The sequence below is a fragment of the Mobula hypostoma genome, chromosome 23 (genome assembly GCF_963921235.1).
Source record: "Mobula hypostoma chromosome 23, sMobHyp1.1, whole genome shotgun sequence".
Classification (NCBI taxonomy): Eukaryota; Metazoa; Chordata; class Chondrichthyes; order Myliobatiformes; family Myliobatidae; genus Mobula; species Mobula hypostoma.
This window is the reverse complement of record NC_086119.1, coordinates 38,135,585-38,162,973: the sequence shown is the minus strand read 5'-3', so window position 1 is coordinate 38,162,973 and position 27,389 is coordinate 38,135,585. Positions and strand designations below refer to the sequence as shown.

General features: G+C 42.0%; 2 protein-coding genes across 6 annotated transcripts in view; one reads left to right on the top strand and one right to left on the bottom strand.

Annotated features, from left to right (window-relative positions):
• Positions 1–4,339, bottom strand: part of mtmr4 (myotubularin related protein 4) — a 128,281-nt gene extending 123,942 nt beyond the window's left edge. Inside the window, exon 1 of one of the 3 annotated variants that reach the window (XM_063031119.1) lies at positions 4,254–4,339. The gene's annotated coding sequence lies outside the window, so the exon portion shown is untranslated. Of the gene's footprint in view, positions 1–3,866; positions 3,889–4,253 lie in introns of those variants that run through there. The other 2 variants (XM_063031120.1, XM_063031122.1) reach the window with 2 other exon arrangements.
• The window catches only part of hpda (4-hydroxyphenylpyruvate dioxygenase a), a 72,009-nt gene continuing 44,727 nt past the window's right edge, over positions 108–27,389 (top strand). The window contains exons 1-3 of one of the 3 annotated variants that reach the window (XM_063031129.1): positions 108–205; positions 20,625–20,651; positions 20,756–20,818. In XM_063031129.1, coding sequence (XP_062887199.1) covers positions 194–205; positions 20,625–20,651; positions 20,756–20,818 — 102 coding nt within the window. In that variant the 5' untranslated portion in view covers positions 108–193. Of the gene's footprint in view, positions 206–10,417; positions 10,532–12,651; positions 12,736–20,624; positions 20,652–20,755; positions 20,819–27,389 lie in introns of those variants that run through there. The other 2 variants (XM_063031130.1, XM_063031131.1) reach the window with 2 other exon arrangements.

The following is a 27,389-nucleotide window of genomic DNA, read 5'->3' as shown; positions in this document are numbered from 1 at the left end:
GATCATACATGTATTACAATACTGAACAATTGCTTTCAACCTCAAGTGCTGATTGCCAGTCCCATTTGACGACTGAAGTGTCCACAATGATTAAGCAACATACATCAAAGTTGCTGGTGAACGCAGCAGGCCAAGCAGCATCTATAGGAAGAGGCGCAGTCGACGTTTCAGGCCGAGACCCTTCGTCAGGACAATGATTATGCAGGTAGGTTTGCAAAAAAATTAATGAAATTCTTATCACAAACAACAGTCCTTCTACAGCTTGAGCTACCTCATTCTGAAAGTTTACAACGAGAGTGCTTTCAGAGGCAAATCTTCCGAAAACGAGCCCCTCTATAAATTAGTTATAACATCGTTTTAACAATTGATAAAAATACCAAAGGTTAATTAAGAAAATAAAGCCAATCACAGGTTTTTCAATTATTACATGCTGAATTAAGTTATCTTATTCAAGATGTGATAGTCAGATTATACAAGCCGCAATAACTTTCTGATAGCCCCTCACAGGAAGATTCACTTAAAAAAGCAGCAAATTGAAGATTAGAGAGATCATTGTCCTTTTGTTGACATATCAATTATGCTTCTTTCAGCAGAAAGTTTCTTTTCCCTTGTTATGCCCCTTGCAAGCTCCAGTGGTGAATTGATCATTTCTTTATAACTGGTTCAGGGGTAATGCACTGAATAATAACCTTGTGTTATTACAGCCCCAGTGCTTTCAGACACCAGAAAGCTAAAATTCCAGTTCCTGCAATTTTAAGTATACAACTTCAAAATTAAAAAGTGTACACCCAAATAGTCAGCTTTCAGATTTATTTTTCCCCCTTACGGGGACCTTTCCTCCAATACAAAATCAGCTCATTATTAACAATCAGCATTTAGTTTATTTGTTCTTCCCTACATAACAAAGCAGCACATCACTAAACACAAAAATCGCTGGACAACAAAGTTTGGGCAAATTGGCTATTTCAAATAACTTCCATCCATGTGATCAACCCAAGGGCAGAAGTCCAGTGGGTAGTGCAATACTGTCTACTTGCCTGACTGGATGTAACTGCAGCACATACATTAAGGAGTTCTTCTTACAAACATTTATCCACTACCCTAAACATCTATCGCAGGACAACAACACAATCTAATGCAACAACTCAACAACGCTACTTCAGATCTACAACTCCAGCATTTAGAAATAAAATGCCATGGACAGCTCAATCTTCAGGGTTGTCTAGCCACACAAAAGTTCCTGTGTAATTGAGAGCAATACTCTCAGATTCTATTTAATGCCATAACCCTCCGAAATGCGGGAGGAGAGAGAAGCAGCGCGCCACACGTGCGCAGCCCTCCGATGAAAAATGATATCGTATCTGTTAAATAGGGGCCGTGGACAATTCTGATTTGATGGAGATGGACGTGAAAGTACAGAGGAACATCTGGAAAAATTTCTGAAACGCTCATTCGCTGCTGTTGTTACTGCGCGGTCGGGAATCTTTCAGAGGGAAGGCCTCAAAATCCCCGGCTTTGCCTGCTGTTGGTGACTGAGAAGGAGGTCGAATCGTTCGGATAGAGATGGCGCTCAGTACCCGGTATCGGAGAGCTGATCAGAGCTTGAAGTTTTCGGATGACTCAGAGTCAGACTGTGGTCGTTATGGCAGGGAGAGTTTTTCCTTCCTTCTCTCCGTCTGTGTGAGATATGGGACATCTGAGAGACTTTGAACTTTTTACTGTGCTCATGGACTTCTTCATCAAGTTATGGTATTGTTGCACTGTTGTAACTATATGTTATAATTATGTGGTTTTGTTAGTTTTTTTTTCCAGTCTTGGTCTGTCCTGTGTTTTGTGATATCACACCGGAGGAAATATTGTATCATTTCTTAATGCATGTATTACTAAATGACAATAAAAGAGGACTGCATGTCTTCATAATCTAAAAATCCCATAGTACATGAGGATGGAAACCAGAAGGATTATGAAGTTATACGGTATGGAAACAAGCCTTTCAGCCCAAACTCATCCATTATCGAAGAAACCCTTGAGCGTTTGTATTAATCCTCAAGCTGCGTACACGTTGCATTACAATTTAATTTTTCCTACTGAATATACTACATACTCATTATTTACTATGCAAACGAAACAGACATTGGATAATATTTTGACTCATTATCATACCGCACAGAAATGTGCCCTTTCAACTGGGGTGCCCACCTCTGTTAGTCCCATCTGCCTACTCTATGCCTTTCCTGTCCAAGTACCTGTTCAAATGTCTTGTAAATATTGTGTAACACATACAAAATGCTGGAAGAATGCAGCAGGTCAGGCAGCAGCTACGGAAAGAATAAACAACCAATGCATTGGGCCAAGAAACTTCATCAGCACCGGAAAGGAATGGGGAAGAAGGCAGGTTCTGCATCTACCACCTCCTCAGGAGTTTGTTCCAAACAACCGCAACCCTGTGGCATTCGTCAGATCTCCAAGTCCTGTGTTCCCATATTCTATCCTGAAATTTGGCATCAAAGATGCTACACCCTTTACAAGGTGTTAAAAATAAAGATATCTCAGACGCAGACACAAAGGTTCTGCAGGTGCTGAAAATCACAAGCAACATACAGAAGATGCTAGAAGAACTCAGGAGCATCTATGGAGGAAAATGAACAGTAAACATTTCAGGCAGAGGCTCTTCATCGGGACTGGAAGCAGGGCAAAAGCCAGAATAAAAAGGAGGGAGAGGAGCACAAACTGGCAGGATTAGGTGAGTGGATCATTAGAGAGGATCAATACAGACTGAGGGACCACTTTGTCAAATACCTTCATTCCATCTGCTATAACAGCAGAATCTGCCCATGTCCACCCAGTTCAATTCCCACAGCAACGTTTCGGTCCACAGCCTCCTTTACTGGCACGAGAGGCCAGAAGCAGGTTGGAGGAGCAACACTTCCTATTCTGTCTTGGTAGTCTCCAATCTGATGGCATCAACATCAATTTCTGTAAGCACTATCCTGTTTACCGTCCTCCCCAACCCCTTTTTGATTTCTCTCATTCTGGGGGCACTGTCATCCCTTTTCTTCTCCTACCCTTTGGTTCTCCACCTCACCCCATAGTCTACTGTTCTCCATCAGATCCCATTTTCTTCAGCCCCTTGCCTCTTCCACCGATCACATCCCAGCTTCTCACACAACTCTTTCCTACCAGTTTGTGCTCCTCTCCCCTCGTTGCTCTGGCTTTCACCCCCTTCCTCTCCAGTTTTGATGACAAGTCACAGATGAAGCAGTGACCATCCCCTACCATCCACATACGCTATCTGACTCACTGAGTTCCTCCAGCATTTTCTGCATTTCTACTACAGACCAAGTAAACGCCAGAAACGTAACATGAGAACATAAAACTCTCAGCAGTTCAGCATCCTGGTAAGAGAAACATGATTAACATTTAAATCATTGAAAGGTTAACCGTTTTCTACTCTTATAGATGCTGGCTGAATTGTTGAGCACATCCAGAAATTTTATCAGTTTTTTTTAAACTCGTCGAGAAATTTATCACAGTATTTTAACTCATCCAGAAAAATCATGGGTGCTTTCTGTTTTGTGCCCCCAACAAACATATTTATTTTCTAAATCTAATTCTTCATGTAATTCATTGAGTAGTCACGTCATATTTCATGCCAGAGTAGCATTTCACAATTCTCATAATTGACAATAACTTTTACTTCCAATTTAGTTAACACTTTTCAACCTTGATCTTGATTAACTCCTGATAATTATCAGTCCAGACCCTCACACTCTAAACCATCAGGCCTTACATATCTTCTCACCTACCACCCATCCTCCTGACCCTACCCCAATGTAAATCTTTGCTTTCCTCGGCAAACTACTTACCCACCAATACTTGCACTCCCACATCCCCCAGCTTAGTCTCTCCTTCCTATCCACAGGTTTGCTTTCCCGGAACGAGTGGCAACTATCCTGCCCGTCACCTGCCCCGCAACGAGTGGCAGCTCTCCTGTACGTCGCCTACTCCGCAACGAGTGACATTCTCCAAGTTACCTATCCGATAACTAGGGACATTCTCCAACGCCTGTCCCCATTTGACACCATCTACTTTAATTACTCCCTCCTCTCTCTGCCCTGCCCTGCCCCACTATTTAATCTCCACCTCCCCTGTTGCGCTATTTAATGTCTCCCCCCACCCACTGTCTTTTCGTTTCCGCCCGAGCCTTTAGGTGTTCTCCCATCCGTCGGTACACTACATCGCCCCGTACTCACAGTTTCCGCCTTCCCCTAAGGCCCCACTTCGTTCCGCTCAACAACACAACATGGCGATGGGCGCCAACGCACCAATCAGCCCCCAACTTCTGCCACGGTGCTGCTTTCCACCAATCACAATCCAGACCGACACACCTTCCGTGGATGTTAGCCCAATCGTAGAACAGCGGTATTTCAATCAGAAGAGCGTCCTCCAATTGGTCATCAAATGAAAGTGGCTCCTTTTTCACCAATAAAAGAATGCCACCGCTGCTTTCTCTTTCTTGATAGGTGACTCCCTATTAGCCAATCGGTGCTATACTGTACAGCTGCTATTCAATCAGAATACACAGCGCGGCAAACGGCAGCCAATCAACTATGGCGACAGCGTCATCTGCTGGCGGTGTTGAGTACAGGCAGCCGCTGCGGCTGGGTTGTGAAGTTCGTAGGTAGTTCCGTGTGCAGCTATCTGGAGGTTGTCAACTCTTCCGCCTTTGGAGAGAGAGCGGGGTCGGGCTGGGCGAGGAAGACCCAAAAATGATTGTAGTACTGTAAGACCGCGGGGGGTGGGCATATGTGTGGCGACAGTCCTATTCTGTTCTGTTTTATTACATTTTAAGGAATGTAATAGGACAGAAATGAAAGCATTGAATGTTAATGTAAGAAAGAAAGGTTGCACGGTTTATTCTTGTATTTTAATTATGAATAAAGTTTATTTTGATATTTTAAAAACTTCTGTAGTTTTCCGCAGTTGAAGTTGGAATTGTGCTTACTGCTGCATCAGTGAGTTAAGAATCTTTGCCTTTTTCATCTTCCACGTTTCGGAAAGATCATCGAGATCCCGTTGTGATTAAGAGTTCGATCTCATTACCCATGCCCCGGACAGGGATGTTTACTCTCCGCAGGTGGGAGGTGGTTTTTGTAGAGAGCTGATGACTATTGGATCGCTGAACAGGTTGACGTCCACGCCCTTTTCTCTCGATGGTTTGGGACATTTCGCTCAACGACATTGGTGGAGGGAAGGGCGGGATGGAATGAGCTTTGCACCAGCCCCTTTTGTCATTGCCCCAATGACACAAATTTCACTTCAAGCAACACACATCAAAGTTGCCGGTGAACGCAGCAGGCCAGGCCGCATCTTTAGGAAGAGGTACAGTCGACGTTTCAGGCCGAGACCCTTCGTCAGGACTAACTGAAGGAAGAGTGAGTAAGGGATTTGAAAGTTGGAGGGGGAGGGGGAGATCCAAAATGATAGGAGAAGACAGGAGGGGGAGGGATGGAGCCAAGAGCTGGACAGGTGATTGGCAAAAGGATATGAGAGGATCGTGGGACAGGAGGTCCGGGGAGAAGGAAAAGGGGGAGGGGGGAAAGCCCAGAGGATGGGCAAGGGGTATAGTCAGAGGGACAGAAGGAGAAAAAGGAGAGAGAGAGAAAGAATGTGTGTATGTAAATAAATAACGGATGGAGTACAACGGGGAGGTGGGGCATTAGCGGAAGTTAGAGAAGTCAATGTTCATGCCATCAGGTTGGAGGCTACCCAGAGGGAATATAAGGTGCTGTTCCTCCAACCTGAGTGCCCTCTGGGTTTTCCCCCCTCCCCCTTTTCCTTCGCCCTGGGCCTCCTGTCCCATGATCCTCTCATATCCCCTTTGCCAATCACCTGTCCAGCTCTTGGCTCCATCTCTCCCCCTCCTGTCTTCTCCTATCATTTTGGATCTCCCCCTTCCCCTCCCACTTTCAAATCTCTTACTAGCTCTTCTTTCAGTTAGTCCTGACGAAGGGTCTCGGCCAGAAACGTCGACTGTACCTCTTCCTAGAGATGCTGCCTGGCCTGCTGCGTTCACCAGCAACTTTAATGTGTGTTACTTGAATTTCCAGCATCTGCAGAATTCCTCGTGTTTACAAATTTCACTTCCTTTTGTTTTAGATCAGGTCAGAAAATGAAACCTCAAGGAATAGAACTGATCGGATTTCGCAGCCCTGACATAATAAAGACTAGGTAATTGAAAAATAAGGTGATGCCAACTATCTTCCGACTTGCCGAGGGCCCAGTTTCCATGCCTTCCGACTTGCTAGAGCCCCAGTTCCAGCACCCTTTCTGACTTGACGGGGCCTCGATGCCCATTCTATCACTCATGGTGATCTCATTTCCCAGGCTCTCTTCCCTGGTCTCCTTTGGAACTTTCTGGATTCATTGGATAATACAATGCATTGTAAAAAGATTAATTAAAATGTGTTAGCATATTAATACTAGATGCAATCCAGTCTAACACCACCAAAATGCAGTATGCATTGGATGATCAGACCCTCACTGCCGTCCTTCCTAGTGAATCAGATCCAATCTTCCATTCTGTTAATTTGTATTCAATTTTCATTATGTTGTGAATTTCTGCTTTAAAGAACTGTATTTGTTCTTGTAAATCACATTTAATTATTTAGGAGCTGGCGAATATTGCAGTGCCAATTAATGGAATTTTCAAATCTGTCAACCTACCCTTCATATTTTTGCAATTTACTTTTTTTGTATTAAACAGGTTGATTCAACTATATCCCTTTAAATATGTATCATAGATAGTCACTCTTGCCTTGGGACCCCTGTACCCGGGATTAATAATTCAGCCCTCATGCATGTTGCTAGAATTAAATTAGCTTGTTCAGTGGTTGTTTCCTCAACAAATTGATCAAGATATCTATCTCATATAAGTGCCAAGAATTGATTTCCTGCATTGTTTATTGAGGTTGATTTACCTGGCCAGCAGATTAAAGTCCACCATGATTATTGTATAACCCTTGATGTATGCACCTCTGATTTCCTCACTAATAATAAATCACTTTTACTACAAGCCTACAAACAACCCTGGCACCTGCTACTTCTTAGCTCCACCCAAATTGATTCTAATTTTATACCAAGATCTACCAAAAAGCACTAACCACTCCTCCCTTACTTAAGTTCCTTTTGAAGGTCAAAAACCCAAAACAATTAGTTCCATTTCTGAAATGCCAATTGGAATATATCCTTTTACAATTATTTACAATGTTACTTCAGCCTTTTCACAGGTGCAGCCTAAATTTTGATACAGTGACTTTAAATCTGGCATTTTAACACTTTTCTAACTTTGATCTTATGTTGTGCTTGTTATCGGCCCCCTACTTATTTTGCTGGCTGAATTTCTAACTTCTACTTTCAGTTTTGGTTCTCACCCTCCTGATACTCCTCTTAGTTTGAAGTTCAAAATCTGCAGGTGCTAAAACTTGAAACAGGAAATAGTGGAAACACTCAGCAGGTCAGCGAGCATCTGTGGAAAGCGGAGCAAAGATAATGTTTTGGATCAATTCTGTTTTTTTTATGCATTATGCATTAATTCTGCTTCTCTTTGATCAGATGCTACCTGATCTGATCAGTTTTTAACAGCACTTTCAGTTTTGATTTCCTTCCAGTGTTCCAGTCCCTAAGTAAGGTACTTTAAACCCTTCCTAAAAGCCCCAGCATGCAGCTCTGCAAGGATATTGATCCCAGTCTTGCTGAAGTATACTTAGAGGTCCCCTTCCACCCAAAACAAACGTAAAGCCTCAATAACCTAACTTCAGGATTCTAAAGCTCTCCCTGATGCACCATCTCTGCAGCCATTTTATGTTTCTCCCTATGTTTCCACTGAGAGATTGACCCATGATAACCTCTTTCCTAGATCCTACCTTTTATAGGATCCTAATTCCCCAAACTCATCTTACAGGACTACATCCCTTCTTTTAGTAATGAACCTTCTACCTTCAATCTACTATCCATCTATGTGACTATGAATTTACAGGTATAACCCTTTATTTGGTCAAGCCCTCAATTTCCAACACTTCAAAGATTAAAGTCCTACCTTGTTCAACCTCCCCCTATAACTCTGCCCTGGCAGCATCCCCGTAAACCTTCTCTTCACTCTTTCCAGTTTAATATGTTTCCTGTAACAAGGTGATCAAAAACAGTCAAAGTATGGTCTCAACAAGGTCTTATACTGCAAAGTAACATCCCAAATCCTAGACTCGGTACAGGAAAAAAAATCCATAGGCATTTGAGTTCTGCTGTCATGGTTACCAATTATCCCTCAATAAGCAGGAAATCAAAAATATCACTGGCATATGTTGTGAAATTTGTTGTTTTGCGGCAGCAGTAGATTGCAATACATAAAAATAAAAGAAAATATATAACTTACAATATGAAGTGTATACTGTCTAAAAATTAAATAAGTAGTGCAAAAGAAAAGAAAAATAGTGCAGTAGTGTACGTGCGTTCATTGTCTATTCAGAAATCTTCTGATGGAAGGGAAGAAGCTGTTCCGAAAACAGAGAGTGTGCGGCTTCAGGCTCCAATATCTCCTCCCTGATGGTAGCAATGAGAAGAGGGCATGTCTCGGGTGATGAGGGTCTTTCATGATAGATGCTGCTTCTTCGAGACACCACCTTCTGAAGATGTCCTCAATGCTGGGAGGTGAGTAATCCATGATGGAGCTGGCTGAGATTGAAACCTTCTGCAGCTTTTTCCGATCCAGTGCAGTGGCACCTCCATACCAGCGGGTGATACAACCAGTTAGAATGCGCTCCATGTTACATCTGTAGAAATTTGCACGTCTTTGGTGACTTACCAAGTCTCTTCAGACTCCTAATGAAAAAGAGCCACTGCATCGATATGTTAGGCCCAGGATAGATCCTCAGAGATGTTGACACCCAGAAACGTGAACCTACTCACCCTTTCCACTGCTGACCCCTGGATGAGGACTGGTGTGTGTGTTCCCTCGACTTCCCCTTCCTGAAGTTGATAATCAATTCCTCAGACTTACTGATGTTTTGTGCAAGGTTAACTGGTCTGAATTTTGTCCTTGTGTTGGTCTTTTTACTGTGAGCAGATTTGCAGCACTGCAACTGGAACTATAAATCCTAAATACTTAATTGGCTGCAAGGCTCTTTGGGATTCTTTGCATATATTTGCAGGTTCTTACATTGTCATGTGCCTCCTTTAGGAAACATGTTATGGAAATATTATGGAGCAAACATGATATGAAAGGCATCAGCACTTTACTCTTGTTAAGCTGTTTCATTTCAGACCTTAATAATACTTCAGTTTATTCCATGATATCTAATTTTTTTTTAATGAATGTAAGTGATGCAATTACTCAGATTCATTCACAAAGACTTCTGAGGCCTCCATTGGTCAGGCTCGACTACGGATGATAGGTCCTAGCTGTTTAGCTATGCAAAGCCGGTGCAGGACGATATGGAGAGCAAGCTGTTGCCCATGTGCAAAGCTCCCCCTCTCCACACAGCTGATGAACCCAAAGGAACGGCAGACACTGATATAGTTTGGCACCAGCAGCGTGGCAGGAGTTGCCAGTCAGCATTGAACTCAATGCAGGACTATCTTAGGGACTCCAGCTCCAAATTCTTCCCTCAGGGTTTACTCCTGAAGCCTTCCCCATGAGTACATATAGCTCCAAGACAGCATATGTTTAAGATCAGAATTTTTCTTCTCCTAGATGAGCTGCCAACCACAGCTGATGAGCCCCATCTGCCCGAACCGACTGGATTTAAGGTGCCAGCAACTTGCCTTTTCCCCTTCTCCTGATAGTAGAAATGGTTCCACTTGGCTTAGTAGCTAAACCACACTTGAAGACCAGGAGCTGGACTTGGTTGAGGTGCATGCCATTGGGAGCTCATTCCCACTACCACCCCCCGTTATGTATAACAACCTTAAGGAACAAAAGTTTATCATTCTAATAATATGTAAAAATGCCTTCTCACAATACAATCTTGACAGATCACAATGTTGCTCAAATGTCGAGTTCCCAATTTATTCCATTTTTTTTTTCTGTTGGGAGAAGGAAAAATATTTGTGGAAAAGAAGCCTTTCGTCAAACAGAACTCCAGTTCACATTGACGGTGAATAAACTAACTGCAAATAGTGAGTACTGGCAGAAGCCCGTGATTACACCCTCTCTTTCAGAGAACCACACTGGATGAGAAAAATACTATTTTTTTCTGCTTCTGGCACACTTTTCTGTAATTTTCTCATTACTGATTAACGTACCATGGTACAAACTCCAAGAATTATGTCTCACAACTCAGGCATACACTACGGTTGCAATGCAACTGAATTCCATTTGTTAATAATATCTGGGGAGGAGCAAAGGGTGGATTAATGACAACCAGTAAGATACAGTACTGTTATCCACCCAAATGCGTTGTACTTATAAGGCTAAGCCAAATGGATATTTTCCTGCTTCTAAAAATTCCCTGAAAAAGTGCACTGTTTCATCATGGTGAGTAGAGACCATTGTGAAAAATGTATTCCGAATATTCCGAACTGTTGTGGTAACTGGGTATGGTCGAGCTTTTCTGAATGTTATATTATGTTGCATTAGATCAGGGGAAATAGTTGTAGAATTGGCCGAGGGAATTGGCTGTAGAAGACAGAGGGAAGTGGTGGAGGGGTTTTATTCTGAATGGAAGTCTTTCACCAGCAAGGATGGGGTGCTCTATAAGGATAAGATCTGGGCCTTTATTGTTTGTGATACTTATAAGTAATTGGAAGAAAACATAGGTGGGCTGATGATTAAGTCTATAGACGACACAAAAATTGACAGAGTTGTGGATAGTGAAGACAGTTTTCAAAGGGTATGGCAGGATACAGGCCAGTTGGAAGTATAAGCAGAGAAATGGCAGATAGAGTTTATTCCAGTTGAGTGTGAGTTATCGCACTTTTGGAGGTCAGATGTAAGAAGAAAGTATGCAGAAAATGGCGCGACCTTTAGGAATGTTCTTGCACAGAGGAACCGTGGAATGAAAGTTCATAACTCCACGAAGGTGGCCACACAAATAGACAGGGTGGTAAAGAAGGTGTCTCATGCTTCATCAGACAGGGCATTGAGTATAAATGTTGGAAAGTCATGTTGCATCTGGGTGTTGAAGCTGGGTGGCAGTGTTAGCAGTGAGGAGGATGCTAAGAGGATGCAGGGTGACTTGGATAGGTTGGGTGAGTGGGCAAACTCATGGCAGATGCAATTTAATGTGGATAAATGTGAAGTTATCCACTTTGGTGGCAAAAATAGGAAAACAGATTATTATCTGAATGGTGGCCGATTAGGAAAAGGGGAGGTGCAACGAGACCTGGGTGTCATTATACACCAGTCATTGAAAGTGGGCATGCAGGTACAGCAGGCGGTGAAAAAGGCGAACGGTATGCTGGCATTTATAGCGAGAGGATTCGAGTACAGGAGCAGGGAGGTACTACTGCAGTTGTACAAGGCCTTGGTGAGACCACACCTGGAGTATTGTGTGCAGTTTTGGTCCCCTAATCTGAGGAAAGACATCTTTGCCATAGAGGGAGTACAAAGAAGGTTCACCAGATTGATTCCTGGGATGGCAGTCTTTCATATGAAGAAAGACTGGATGAACTGGGCTTGTACTCGGAATTTAGAAGATTGAGGGGGGATCTGATTGAAACGTATGAGATCCTAAAGGGATTGGACAGGCTAGATGCGGGAAGATTGTTCCCGATGTTGGGGAGGTCTAGAACGAGGGGTCACAGTTTGAGGATAGAGGGGAAGCCTTTTAAGACCGAGGTTAGGAAAAACTTCTTCACACAGAGAGTGGTGAATCTGTGGAATTCTCTGCCACAGCAAACTGTTGAGGCCAGTTCATTAGCTATGTTTAAAAGGAAGTTAGATATGGCCCTTGTGGCTACAGGGGTCAGGGGGTATGGAGGGAAGGCTGGGTTCTGAGTTGGATGATCAGCCATGATCATAATAAATGGCGGTGCAGGCTCGAAGGGCCGAATGGCCTACTCCTGCACCTATTTTCTATGTTTCTATGTTTCTATCTGTATAAAATTTCGGTAATTGTCATTGTGTGCAATTTTGATGGCCACAGGAGAGGAAGGATATTAAGGCTTTGGAGAGAGTACAGAAGAGGTTCACCCAGATGTTGCCCAGATTACAGGGTATCAATTATAAGGAGAGGTTGGACAAATTGTTTTCTCTGAAGTATTAGAGGTTGAGGGGTGACCTAAAAGAAAGATATTAAATTTTGAGCGATAGATATGAGGAGGTGCAGAAGTAGATATTGAAGAGGCATTTAGATAAACATATGAACAGGAAAGAAAATGAAGTTACAGACTATTTGCAAGCAACTGTACTGTTTAAATTGTCATTATGGTCTGCACAGGTATCATGGGCCAAAGGACCTTTTACTGTGCCATACTGACCTATGTTGTACGAAATGGTTACAGGTTACTGCAATATTCAATCTATCCTATGGAAACAGTTTCTAAAAGAAAGAGTCTCAGAAATCTGATTTATTGAAGAAGATAAAGATGAAATTTAAGGAATCTCCAGATGTTGAAGCAATATTGTATGTCCCCAGACAGACACAGCACAGTGGCCCTTCACTTGCAACCCTCTCTGACCCTTATCATTTTTTGTAAGCTGGATGCCTATTTGGGTACATCTTTGCATCAATTTGTATGGTAAGAAGCTACCTCATTTTTTATTATTACTAGTAGTCTGATACCAAGACAAGAAGTCAGTGCCAGGAGCAGGAAAGCCACTCCCAAGATTCTGTATTTGATATTAAAGATAAGGCTGATATCCCAGTTGATTCTCCCCAGCAGTCATTACAACTTAATGACAAGTGATATCGCTACATCGCTATTCAATTTGGTTCGTAAATAAATACCCTTGTAGCAGCATATGAAGAAATCCCAGGAAATACTTATAAATTTCCTGGATATTACTACAAAATAAATATAATTTTAATAATTTTAGTGACCCCCCCCACAGGAGTTGCACATGATCTCCAGTAAACAGACAAATGATTCCAACATTAAATAAATGAAATTTATTAGTAGTAAAACATATGTAGTGAAAATCTAATCTAATTACAGGGGTATCGAAACATTGCAGACAAAGGGTTTGGTGAAAATCTACAGAACATTGGGAAATTCCACAAACACTACATTGAAAAGGGATCAATTCTCAAGAGCAACACATACAAAATGCTGCAGGAACTCTGCAGGCCAGGCAGCATCTATGGAAAAGAGCACAGTCGATGTTTTGGGCCGAGCCCCTTCATCAGGACTAGAGAAAAAACTGCCAAGGAGCAGATTTAAAAGGTTGGAGGGGAGGGGAGAAAGAAACACCAGGTGATAGGTGAAACCTGAAGGGGGAGGGATGAACAAAGAGCCGGGAGGTTGATTGGTGAAAGAGGCAGTGGGCCATAGAAGAAAGAAAATGGGGGAGGAGCACCAGAAGGAGGCGATGGGTGGGCAAGGAGATAAAGTGAGGGAGGGAAAAGGGGTTGGGAGATGCTGAAGACATTACCAGAAGTTCGAGAACGATGTTCATGTCATCAGGTTGGAGGTTACCCAAACAGAATATAAGGCGTTGTTCCTCCAACCTAAATGTGGCCTCATCACGACAGTGGAGGAGGCCAAGGATGGACATATTGGAATGGGAATGGGAATGGGAAGTGGAATTAAAATGAGTGGCCAATAGGAAATCCCGATTTTTTTCTGGCAGACAGAGCATGGGTACTCGGCGAAGAGGTCTCCAATTCTATGTTGGGCCTCACCGATATACAGGAGGCCACACCGCACACCAGGAGCACTGGACACAGTATATGACCCCAACAGACTCACTGAGACATTGTCTCACCTGGAAGGACTGCTTAGGGCCCTGAATGGTAGTGAGGGAGGAGGTGTAGGGACAGGTGCAGCACTTGTTCCACTTGCAAGGATAGATGCCAGGAGGGAGATCAGTGGGGAGGGACAAATGGACAAGGGAGTTGCGTAGGGAGCTATCCTTGCAGAAAGCGGGGGTGGGGGTTGGAGGGAAGACGTGCTTGGTGGTGGGATCCAGTTGGAGATGACGGAAGTTAAGGAGAATTATGTGCTGGATGCAGAGGCTGGTGGGATGGTAGGTGATGACAAAAGGAACCCCTATAACTGGTAGGGTGGGATAAGGATGGGGTAAGAGTAGATGCATGGGAAATGGAAGAGATGTGGTTGAGGGCAGCGTTGATGGTGGAGGAAGGGAAGCCCCTTTCTTTGAAAAAGCAGTTCATCTCCTTCGTCCTGGAATGAAAAGCCTCATCCTGAGAGCAGAAGCAGCGAAGACAGAAGAACTGAGAGAAGGGGATGATGTTTTAACAAGTAACAGGGTGGGAAGAAGTATAGTCTAGATAGCTGTGAGAGTCCATGGGTTTATAATAGACATCAGTGGATAAGCTGTTTCCAGACATAGAGAAAGTAAGATCATGAAAGGGGAGGGAGGTTTTGGAAATGGACCAGGTACATTTGAGGGCAGGGTGAAATTTGGAGGCAAAGTGGATGAATTCTCATAGCATTCCACACATAAGACCATAAAGCTGAAGGGAATCATTATACAAGAAAATAGAGGGGGCGGGGAGGGCTTAGATTTCATTACACATGAGGTATGAAGAGGCATCAACATGCACTTAGAAATAATTAGTCACCACTCATGAATCTGTTGAAATTTACTGAAGATTCAATGAGAGAAACTATCCAGCTCTATTTGGATGTTATAAGAGTAATAACAATACTACTACTATTACGTCGACTCAGGCCTAGGGGGCCGGCGTCAGGCACGAAACAATGATATTGAGAAAATCACATTTATCAAAAGGTTACTTTCAAATATCCAAGGATATCCATGATTCATGTATATCTCTGGATGCCATTCAGGATTTTTTAATAAGGAATAATGAATAGTAGTTTATAATAGATCAAAACTACAACTTCTGCATAATGAGGAAAGTCTCTTAAATTGACACAAGATGCTGGAGACATTCTGGAGATCCAGAGTGACACACACAATGCTGGAGGAACTCAGCTGGTCTGGCAGCATCTCTGGAAAGGAATAAGAAGTCAATGCTTTGGACTGAGACCCTTCATCAGGACTGGAAGTGGAGGGAGAAGAAACTAGGAGAGGGGAAGGAGTACAAGCTGGAAGGTGAAACCAGGTGAGGGGAAGGTAGGTGGGTGGGGGAGGAGCTGTGACGTGAGGAGGTGGGAGATGATAGGTGCAAAAGGTAAAGGGCTGAAGAAGGAGAGTGCACAAATGGGAGAAAAAGGAGGAGGAGGAGGAGCACCAGAGGGAGGTGATAGGCAAGTGAGGAGAAAAGAAAGGGTAAGAGTGGAGCCAAGATAGGGAATGGAAAAGGAGAAAAGGGGGAGGGTTGAGAAGTTACAGGAAGTTGGAGAAATCAATGTCATGCTATCAGGTTGGAGGGTATCCAAACGGAATATGAGGTGTCGCTCCTCCACCCTGAGAGTGGCCTCACCATGGCAGTAGAAGAGGCTACGGACCTATATGTGGGAATGGGAAGTGGAATTAAAATGTTTGACCACTTGGAAGTCCTCCCTGTGGTGAACAGAGAGAAGGTGCTCGCTCAACAAAGTGGTCCTCCAATCTACTTCTCCATAACTTCCACCATTTTCAATGGGATTCAATCACCAACCCCATTTTTACCTCCACCCCAACCACTTTCTGCTTTCCACAGAGATTGCTCTCTGTGATTGCCTTGCCTCCTTGTCCCTCTATTGATCTCCCTTCTGGCACCGATCCCTGCAAGCAGAACAAGTGCTACACTTGCCCATTCACCTCCTGCCTCACCATCATTCAGGGCTCCAAACAGTCTTTCCAGGTAAGGCAACACATTTGTCAGGGTCATCTACTGTATCGGGTGTTCCTAGTATGGCCTCCCTTACATCAGGGAGACTAGAACCATTCTGTTGCTTCAATACTGTTTGGTGTAACAAAGACATGACAGATGGATATTAATTAAGTTTAGATAAATTAGGGTGTGCAACAGTAAATGTAAACGCAATTAATATATTCTAAGTGGATGTGTGGAGGAAGAAAACCCCAAGAATAGCATACACAGAAGATTTACCACTAAAGGAGTTCAATGCAACTAAAATTTGAAGAATTGAACTAGGCTAAATCACTGGAATAGAACAGGAAAGGGGTTGATCTTATAACTAGTTCCATCTATGGAATTCTCTGCCCAGGGAAGCAGTTGAGGCTTCCTCACGAAATATATTTAAGAAACAGTTAGATAGGTTTTTACATAGTAAGACAATTAAGGGTTATGGGGAAAAGGCAGGTAGATGGAGCTGAGTTTACGGACAGATCAGCCATGATCTTATTGAATGGCGGGGCAGGCTCGGTGGGCCGGATGGCCTACTTCTGCTCCTATTTCTTATGTTCTTATGTTCTTATCACTGTTATTTACTTGCAGGATATAAGACAAACAAACAGAACTAGATACTCTTATCACTCCCCAAGGGGCAGCTGCGTCCATGCGCGCCGCCATTTTATATATTAAGTGAAAATCAAAAAGCTACAGATGGTGAAAATTTGAAATAAAGCCAAGAAGTGCTGGTGACACATAGCAGGTCAGGCAGAACTGTCAGAGTCGCCAGAACTTTCATGAAGAGAAATGGTGTTACCATTTCAGGGAAAGAGCAAAACAAGTGGCAGAGGGTTTGGGAGAGGAGTAGATAATTTCTGATTGGGTGACAACAGGATCTCCTGGGGATGATTTGTTGAGATTAAACAGACAATGAGTGAATGGAGGCAGATAGTGAAAATAAATAAAAGTTCTGAAAAGCACAAAAGACCTTGTTGAGACATGAAGGGAAACTGAAACTCGGGAACAAAGCAAAGACTGGAAATCTCAGAGCAGAGAGGATGAGTACCTTGTAAAGCCAGCATTCTTCGAAGGAAGTAGCAGTGAATTCAACAGTAACTTAAATTCAAATTGTTGCAGATGTTCAAAGTTCAAAGTAAATTTATTAACAAAGTACATACAATATCTGTCACCATATACGACCCTGAGGTTAATTTTCTTGTGGGCATCCACCATAGATACAAAGAGTCGATGAAAAACTACACAAAAACAAAGACGGTGAAACAACCAATGTGCAAAAGATGACAAATTGTGCAAATCCAAAAGGAAAAACAAAATAATTACAAATAAATAAGTAAGAAATAATATTGAGAGCATGAGTTGTAGAGTCCTTGAAAGTGAGTCCATAGGTGTGGAATCAGTTCAGTGTTGGGGTGAGTGAAGTTATCCTCTTTGGTCAAGGAGCTTGATGGTTGAGGGGTAATAAATGTTCCTGAACTTGGTGGTAAGGGAACTAAGGCTTCTGTACCTCCTTCCTGATGGCAACAGTGAGAAAACAGTAGGGCCTAGATGGCGAAGGTCCTAATGATGGATGCTACCTTCCTGTGTCAGCGCTCTTTGTAGATGTGCTCAGTGGTGGGGAGGCTTTTCCCTGTCATGAACAGAGCCATACCCAGTGCTTTTTGTATGCTTTTCTGTGCAAAGGAATTGGTATTTCCATATTAGGCCATGAGGCAACCAGTCAAGATACTCTCCACTGTTCATCTATGATTATGAAGACACGCAGTCCTCTTTTATTGTCATTTAGTAATGCATGCATTAAGAAATGATACATTATTTCCTCAAACCAACACACATAAAAGTTGCTGGTGAATGCAGCAGGCCAAGCAGCATCTCTAGGAAGAGGTACGGTGGACGTTTCAGGCCGAGACCCTTCATCAGGACTAACTGAAGGAAGAGCTAGTAAGAGATTTGAAAGTGGGAGGGGGAGGGGGAGATCCGAAATGATAGGAGAAGACAGGAGGGGGAGGGATGGAGCCAAGAGCTGGATAGGTGATTGGCAAAAGGGATATGAGAGGATCATGGGACAGGAGGCCCAGGGAGAAGGAAAAGGAGGAGGGGTGGGGAAGAACCCAGAGGATGGGCAAGGGGTATAATCAGAGGGACAGAGGGAGAAAAAGGAGAGTGAGAGAAAGAATGTGTGTATATAAATAATGGATAGGATACGAGGGGGAGGTGGGGCATTAGCGGAAGTTAGAGAAGTCAATGTTCGTGCCATCAGGTTGGAGGCTACCCAGACAGAATATAAGGTGTTGTTCCTCCAACCTGAGTGTGGCTTCATCTTTACAGTAGAGGAGGCCGTGGATAGACATGTCAGAATGGGAATGGAATGTGGAATTAAAATGTTCACCAGCAACTTTGATGTGTGTTGCTTGAATTTCCAGCATCTGCAGATTTCTTCATGTTTACATTATTTCCTCCGGTGTGATATCATAAAACACAGGACAAACCAAGACTGAAAAAACTGACAAAACCACGTAATTATAACATATAGTTACAAACAGTGTAACAATACCATAACTTGATGAAGAAGTCCGTGAGCACAGTAAAGTTCAAAGTTTCTCAAATGTCTCACATCTCACGCAGACGAGAGAAGGAAGAAAAACTCTCCCTGCCATGCCGACCACAATCAGACTCTGAGTCATCTGAAAACTTTGAGCTCTGATCAGCTCTCCGACACTGAGTACTGAGCGCCATCTCTGTCCGAACGATTCGACCTCCTTCTCAGTCGCCAAAAGCAGGCAAGGCCGGGGATTTTGAGGCCTACCCTCTGAAAGATTCATGACCACACAGTAACGACAGCAGTGAACGGGTGTTTCAGAAATTTCTCCAGATGTTCCTCTGTGCTTTCATGTCCATTCTCTATCAAATCAGAATTGTCCACGGCCCCTATTTAACAGATATGATATCATTTTCACCGGAGAGCTGTGCACGCGTGGCACGCCGCCATCTTCTGCTCCCGCCATCTGTAGAAGTTTGTTGAAGTTTTAGATGACATGCTGAATCTTCACAAACTTCTAAGAAAGTAAAGGTGCTCCTGTGTCTTCTTTCTAATGGCACTTACATGCTGACCTGAGGACAGATCCTCTGAAATGATGCTTTTAAGCAATTTAAGGTTACTGGTCCTCTCCACCTCCAATTGCCTGATGAGGAGCAGCTCACGGACTTCCAATTTCCTCCTCCTGCAGTCAATAATCAGCTCTTTGATTTTGCTGTGGTTGAGTGAGAGGCCGTTGTGGTATCATTCAGCCAGAATTTCAATCTACCTCCGATATGCTGATTTCATCACCACCTGACACGGTGTCATCAGCAAATTTAATATAGCATTGGAACTGTACATTCACAGTCATAAATATAAAGTGAGTAGAACAGGGGGAATAAACACTCAGTCTTGTGGTGCTCCTATGTTGATGGTGACTGTGGAGGAGATGTTGCAAATCCGAAATGACTGGGGTCTGCAAGTGAGCAAGTTGAGGACCCCAGTTGCACAAAAAGGTATTGAGGCCTAAATCTTGGAGATGGAAATCAAAAATAAAACAGAAAATGCTGGAAACACTCAGCAGATCAGTTGGCATCTCCGGAAGGAGAAACTGTTAGCATTTCACATCAAAGATCCTTCATTAAAACTGCGAAAGAGAAGAACAAATTAGTTTAAGTTGTTAAGGGATGAATACAACAAAGGGAATATTATTGATAATTAAATGCTTCCACATAAAACTGTATTGTTATTTGTTCAGAAAAAGTTTGAAGCACCATCTACAAATATCAAAAAGAGTTATCTGAATTCAGTTTAATATCATAATAAGGAACGAGATAATAACGAGTTGTATTTCAGCCAATGTAGGTAAAGAAAAAATCTGGTTTTACCAATTGATATTTCACTAGATGTTACTATGCAAATACTATACTCTTCTAGAGATTCAGAGGGATAGACCACGAATACCTAGATATGTTTGAGAATTACTGGAAGTCAAAAGAAATCTATTTAATTGCTTGTTTAGTATTTCCCACATGTGAATACAATTTTCTTCTGGAGTGCACTAAGGCAGAAATGACAAGGATGGTTCCTTAATTTAGGGTTTAGACAAAAGTTGACTTAGCTTACCAAATTTATTAAAAGATTCAGTCATCTAAATGCTGAGAGGCTGACACATTAGGTTTTGCACATCATGTGCCTGCTAAAAATGTGAGAACATAGTTAAGAATATCCCAATAAACATGAGTGTAGAAGAAATATGAGGCACAATTATCTATCCGTTCATAGTCAGTATTACAGGCACTGTCATGCAGAGTCTGTTGAGGAATCTTCCTGGTGATGATTGAATAGCCAATTGTTGAGTGGTGTGGTCAAGGGGGACATGAAAAGGCAACAGGATATGTCTACAAACTTATAAATGACGGTCAAGTGGATGGAGTAGGAGAAAAATGAAACAGAAGGAACTCATATAGGGAGTTGCCTTCAGAATGAAAAGTAAGTGCTTATATGCTTAACATATCAGAAAGTTATACTTTTATTAGATGTACTCTGACCACCAAAGATATTCTGTTAAGTGACAGCAATATTATGAAAAACTATTAACTGAAGAACAGTGCACTCTTTCATGGTTGTGTCACACTAAACCAATATTTTTCCATTTGTTTCAGTCTTTCCACACTGACAAAGGGCAGAAGGTAAAGGACATTTGTTGTTTAAATTTTTAAACAAAATTACTGATGCTTTGTTTTGTTGAACCTATCTACACTGAGAGGAATAACTTGCAATTCTTCTGTTGCAGCTGGAGAAGGGTCAATATGTCAGATTTCATCATATCACTTTCTGGGTAGGAAATGCCAAACAGGTGAGATGAACTTCCAGAAACATCTATGGGCCTATCCAGGTCTGCACTTAACCCCATCCTGATACAAATAAATCTGTACACAAATATTTCCAAATCCAAATTCATCTGGACACAGACCTATCTACAGACAGCCTGATCAATACACAACTACTTCCATAGACCTATATACATCAGATGGTGTGCGCTGTTTGATGTGATTAAGTTCCATTGCTCAATCAGAAACTGAAAATCATGAACCATCTTGTGTCAAAAATGCTCTTGATGTTTACAGAAACAAGCAAGAGTTCAAGAACATCTATATATTAGCAATAATAAAATTGATAAAGATAAAATGGGAAATATGGAAAGGGTTTGAGAAGGAATACAGCAAGATCAGAAAGAGAAGATAAGCACAAAAAAAACCATAAAATGAGCAAATAGAACCATAAAAGAATGTCCTTAAAAATAAGGAGGGACCTCTGAGGGGAGAGGATGATGAGTTAGCCAAGAAGGAGAACTGACAAGGATATTCAGCAAATAATTAGTTTCATTTGCAAAAGGCATCATGTGCCTGTTAAAAATTTGAGAACACAATTAAAACTATCATAATAAGCATGTGTGTAGAAGAAATATCAATCACAATTTCCTATCCATTTGTAGTCAACATTGCAGGTACTCTCATAGAGAGCCTGTTGATGGACCTTCCTGGTGACAATTGAATAGCCAATTGTGTGGAGCAGTCAAGGTGAACCTGAAGGGGGTACAGGATGTGTCTGCAAACCTATAGATTGGTGGTAAAGTGGATGGGGTAACAGAGAAATGAAATTGGATAAGCTTGTATAGGGAGTAGCCATCAGAATGAAAAAGGGCGGCATGGTAGTGTAGTGGTTAGCACAACACTTTACAGTACAGGTGACGTAGGTTCAGTTCCAGCCACTGCCTATTTGGAGTTTGCACACTCTCCCTGTGACTGCTCAGTTAGACATACCAGTTAGTAGGATAATTGGTCATTGTAAATTGTCCTGTGATTAGCCTGGGATTAAAATCAGGGGAATGCTGAGTGACATGACTTGAAGTACTGGAAGGAGCTATTCTGTGCTGTATCTCAATAAATAAAATGGAGGATGAAATTCTGATTGGAGAATGAAATTACATTCGGGAGAAAGGAAATTTTTGATATGGTTAAAAATTAAAATATTAGAGTCAATTGAAGTGTTAGATCATAAAACTGCAGGTCTTGGAAATTACTCTGCGAACCAAAAAGAGCTGCAAATAAATTCTAATAAGGTGGGAAAACAATGGCAGATGTGTTTCAATGGCAGCAAATATGGGATAGTATATTTTTGGTTAATAAATGTCAATAATTATAATTCGAAGGAAAATGGATGGAACAACTATCTGTATTCACAAGATGTTTATACTAGATACCTAAGGCATAAAACACCACGGAGTCATTTAAAAACTTTAAAAAGGAAAAGTATTTTTAAGGCAATAGGCAACGTGAGCCAAAGTTCACTCAAATGCTGGAAAGGAGAGTGAAGAGATATTAAAGTGAGTTTGATCAGGATCACTGTTTATAAACAACACAGATTGGTTGGGCTGAATGGCTTATTTATTTATTGATGAAATGGTTGATTGATTGAGATACAGAATGGAATAGGCCCTTCTGGCCTTTTGGGCTGTGCCGCCCAGCAACCCCCAACTAAACGCTAGCCTAATCATGGGACAATTTACAACAACGAATTAACCTTTCAACTGGGTATATCTTTGGACTGTGGGTGGAAACTGGAGCAACTGCAGGAAACCCATGTGGTCACAGGGATAATGTACAAATCCCCTTACAGACTGCGGTGGAAATTGAACCTGGTTTGCTGGTACTGAAAAGTGCTGTGCTAACCACTATGCTACCATGCCACCCAGCATGGTATGAGTAGTAACTTTTTTTTAATAGAAATAGGCCATTCACCTCAGAATGTAAGTATGTACTGGTATTCTCCTTCTAATCTGACCGTCTAAACCAGCCTTTCTCAACTTTTTCCTGGAGGAACCCTTGAGATAATTTTCAGGTCTCAGGGAACCCCTGCATAAAAATATTATATCTACAGCTCATGGTACATTAGCATAATCAGTTAGTTGTAGATATAATAATCCAAAAATAATTATCAATGCTCTTTTGAGTAGAGAATGAATTTTTAGCCAAAAGAATGGGTAGTGAACCTTAGCTTACCTTTCTTGAAATTAATCTCTTTCTTTCCCTTTCATAAATTTTAAAAACCGATGATGCAAACATAATACATTTCTATTTTCAATTAGACTAAAATCTTTTTGATATCCTTTCTCACTCTCAAGCCCAAGCAGCAGTGTCAAGATTTCCTTTTGCAACATGATTTTGCCAAAGATTCAGTTTCCTTTTAAATCCAAGAATCTTGTCGCTTGTAGTCAAAACATTTTCTCCAGGGCTTTGCAGAAACATGTTCAACTGGTTCATATGATGAAAAGTGTCTGCTGGGAAGGCTAGTTTCTGCAGTCATTCTTCATCTTCAAAGCGCTGAGCAAAATCTGGCCGACTATTTAATTGAAAGTACCCCTGCACTTCACCTCTCAGCTCTAGCACCGCGTTGAGAACTCTTCAATGCTAAGCCACCGGATTTCTGTATGTAGCAGGAGATTGGTAGGCTGCTAAGTGTTGATAACCTTTGTCCAGGTTTTCACACACTTTTTTTTAAACGTTCTTGAGTGAACTGGTCTTTGCTTAAGAAAGTTAACCATTTTTCTAGTATCACCCAGAACTTTTTTCATTTCATCTCCAAGAGTTTTTGACATCAGCACCTCTCTGTGAAGAAAGCAGTATGCTGTGATGTCAGGATTTTCCTTTTAAACAAGGAAAACAAAATCTTGTTGGGGCACCATCAATACCAATGCAAACACAGTTCCTCCAAGACTGACCTTTTTTTTCCAGATATGAAGACAAAATATTAAATATGTCTTGGCTCTTGCTTGTTTTAGGCAGTTCTTTGCAACAGAAATTGTTTTCTTCAATTTCACCATCATTTACTAATCTTAAAACATGGCATTTGTTGGTGAAATCCGTTGACACATCAGCCTGGATGGAGAAGTTGTTGTTCTTTAGTTTATCACACAAAACTTCTTCAGCATCATGTGACATGTCATCAATACATTGACTTATTGTACTGATTGAGAGTGAAACCTTTTCAATTTCTTGTATCTTGTTCAAACACAGAGGTTAAAAAAAATATGAAAAAGAATTGCATAATAAATAACTAAACGAGAAAACTGCAAAAAATATGAAAACTTCACAATACTATTTACTTCTAACCTACACAATTCACCTTTTACAACGTTTACAACAACAGCAAAGCTGCAGGCCAGCAGCTGAGTCGCAGAACATAAAAATTCCTTCTTTAGAATGAAAATTACCTTTCAATTTTCTATTACACTGGTAGAGTTTCTTCGCTGCTCCCATAAGTCAATTGGCAGTGCTTAAGGGGGAGTTGGGGGAGGTAATTTGGGAGAAAGTGAGGCTGACATCACAGTCCAAGTTGAGCAAGTCCATTGAATGCTCAGAAAATGCACTTCATGCTCCTCATCAGTCTACCATCCTCCCATCTGTGCAATCCAGCACTCACCAATTATTAAAAGCCTCCCCACCTCGCATCAAAAACTGAGAATAAACGTGGTCCTAATGCATACTGCCATACCTGGCTGAGAGACCGCTAACAAGATTGTTAACAAGGCTGCTCGATCACTGCCCACCACTGCGAGTGCTAGCATCATGCGTTGCACAAAGTTCAAAAAATGATTTTTTTTTATCACGATCTCTCGCAGAACCCTAGGGTTCCACGGAACCCCGGTTGAGAAACCCCGCTCTAAACTCTTCCTATGTATTTTCAGCACCTGTTTTCAGTTTATAGGTGAGATATTGATAAAAACATCTTGCTATTATGTGCATAATGCCTTGATTAGAAATTAATTGTACAAAGTGCTTCGCACAAGAAAAAAAAGTGGCTGTAAAAGAGAAGTCGTCTTTTTCAGAAGGAAGTATATTTCCAATGAAACTGAACAAGGTGGGAAATAGACTGTTTTTGGATGGAAGGGGATAATTGTGATTAATGATACATAAAGACTTTGGTGTGCATGTTGAAAACAGAGCCAATGTTTCATCAAGTGAAAATAAATGATTTCATGTTTTAGGTACAGATCAATTATAGTAGGTGATTGGAGAAAATACTCATAGCATTTCTTTGTCAGTTCTCTTGAGATTGCTGACACATCTAGTACTTTCTGTTGACTTTACTTTTACATATTTGTCTTTAAGTGATAGCCATTCTGAATGGTAATGACTCACAATGCATGGCAATGCCAAAATATCAAAGGAATGGAGAGAAAGTAACAAATCAGAAACTTTTAACTAAGTGAAGTAAGAGTGAATTGTGGATTACAATAGGGTAATGGACTCAGGAGCCATAAGCATCCTTAATCCACTAGATATTAGCATTGCAAGCTGACCGTTCGACAGGTCTACTCCTGCCTTAGAAATCCTGCCTGATTTTCCTTCTCTAAAATGCACATTTCAATAGTGGCCTGAGTCAGGCTAATCAAATGATTTCCTCTGTATGAAGGTTCATTGACACTCTGGCCAATGATACTATCTACATTCTTATCAAGAATAGCCTGTGCAATACACAAAATGTCGGACTGACAGCATACAGTATTAGCATTGCAACACCCAGTGTAAACCTGTTTTGATTTCACAAGTCTTCAGTATGTACACAGCTAGAACCATATCACTCTGTTGCTCGCTGAAATTTAATTTTTAACAAAAATGATAGGACAGAATTTCTATCAGTAGTGAGATACATATGAAAGATTGTCATCAAAAACACATTCAATAAAATGTGATCAGATAAAATCTATATTTTAGTTCTGGATACATAAAGTGCCCTTTCAGAGCCAGCTAGGCACACGGTCGGGCATCACATGGCCTATTATGCTTGTTTTGCTGTCGTAAGCTGATAATTTTGTACTTGTGTCCTGCAGTTGATGTTACTTTGCACAATGTAGCAGTCCTTAACCAGAAGGTTGAGGCAGGGCCACTGCTGGGGGTTCTTAGTTATCCATTTTTTTCCCAGGAAAATTCCTTTGTACTTTCTTTTCTCAGGGAATTTTCTACACTCTCCCACTCACTGCCAGTGCTTTTTTGCACCATAACCCCAGTCATCTCTGCAAATGACCACATTTTGACTGACACTGCTTCCCTGACTTCCCTTCCTGTTATTGTATGTCTTCTTGAAATTCTGCCTTCCATCCCACCTCCACCCTTCCAAGGACTCACCTCTCCCAGGTTGATCATCTCTCCACCAGCAATCACCTACCCTGCTCTGACTTTTCCCTACTTCCTTTTTTGCTCTAGTCAACCTTTGAATAAACAACCTTCATAAATGCCATTCTCCACAGAGAAAGGAGGTTCTTTGGCATGTGTGTCAGGTCTGCACTGTGTGTTCGACACCAAATGACATCTCAAACCTTGTGTACACGTAGGGTTCTTGTAGTAAATTGGCATAGATGCTGAGATACATCCTAAGATACTCTGGGACACATCATCAGTGATGCAACCTGGGGTCCTCGGACGTTGCAGGTCTTTCAACTTTAGATTCCCTCACCCAGATGAGCCAGCTAAGGGTTGATCCCAGAAGCATTGTGTCCCAGATGCACTGGTTTATGGGTCATGCCTCTTAATCCATAGTCATCTAGAGGCTTGCTCAGCAGCCTCTTTGAAGGTCCTAGTGGCTCTTCTCTTTACAGACTCTTTAATGCCAAGGAGAGAATAGGTTCTGCAGAACGAGCAGTCAGAAAAACCTCTGGAGGCTCAGAATGTGCCCTCCACCCCGTCTCTGGCATTGTTCTACATGCTCCTGGTATATGGCCTTCTTGAACTCAAACGCCCCCTCAATTTGGCCTTCCCAAGACAATTTGGCACTGTCAGTTATACCATGATCACTTGCTTCGAGGCTTCTGACAGAATAACCATGTCAGGCCTCAGTGATGATAACATGGTGAAGTTGGGGGACTTCAATGGCTTACCAAGATTGACTTTCAGTTGCCAGTCAGATTCTGTGGTGAGCAAGCCTGCCGCTGATCAGGGCTAAGGCTGTGGTTGGCCTCCAACTTTGACAAAGGTTATGGGTTTCCTGGGTTGGCAGAAGTGCTTACTGTTGTTAATAGCTGAGGAGATATTTTCTGCTGCTGCCTTCTGCACCTGGTCATGCTGCCAGCAGTAGCACCCTTCTCCCAGGGCTTTTGGGCGGCTGCTGAGAATGTGTTCCAGGTTCCCTGTGCTGGGGCAGAGAGAACATGATTGTGCCTCACTTTTACCCCAAGCAAGAAGGTTCACTGGATGAGGCATGACATTGTCCACAGCCTGGATCATGAATCTGATGAACTGCCAGATGTTGGACCAGGAGATCTTTGGGTTCAGCACACCCTATCACCTCATCTAAGCTCCCTGCTGCCCCATTGCTGACATCCTGGTGGTAACACACTTCCTTGACAGCTGCTCGCACCTCTTCCTTGC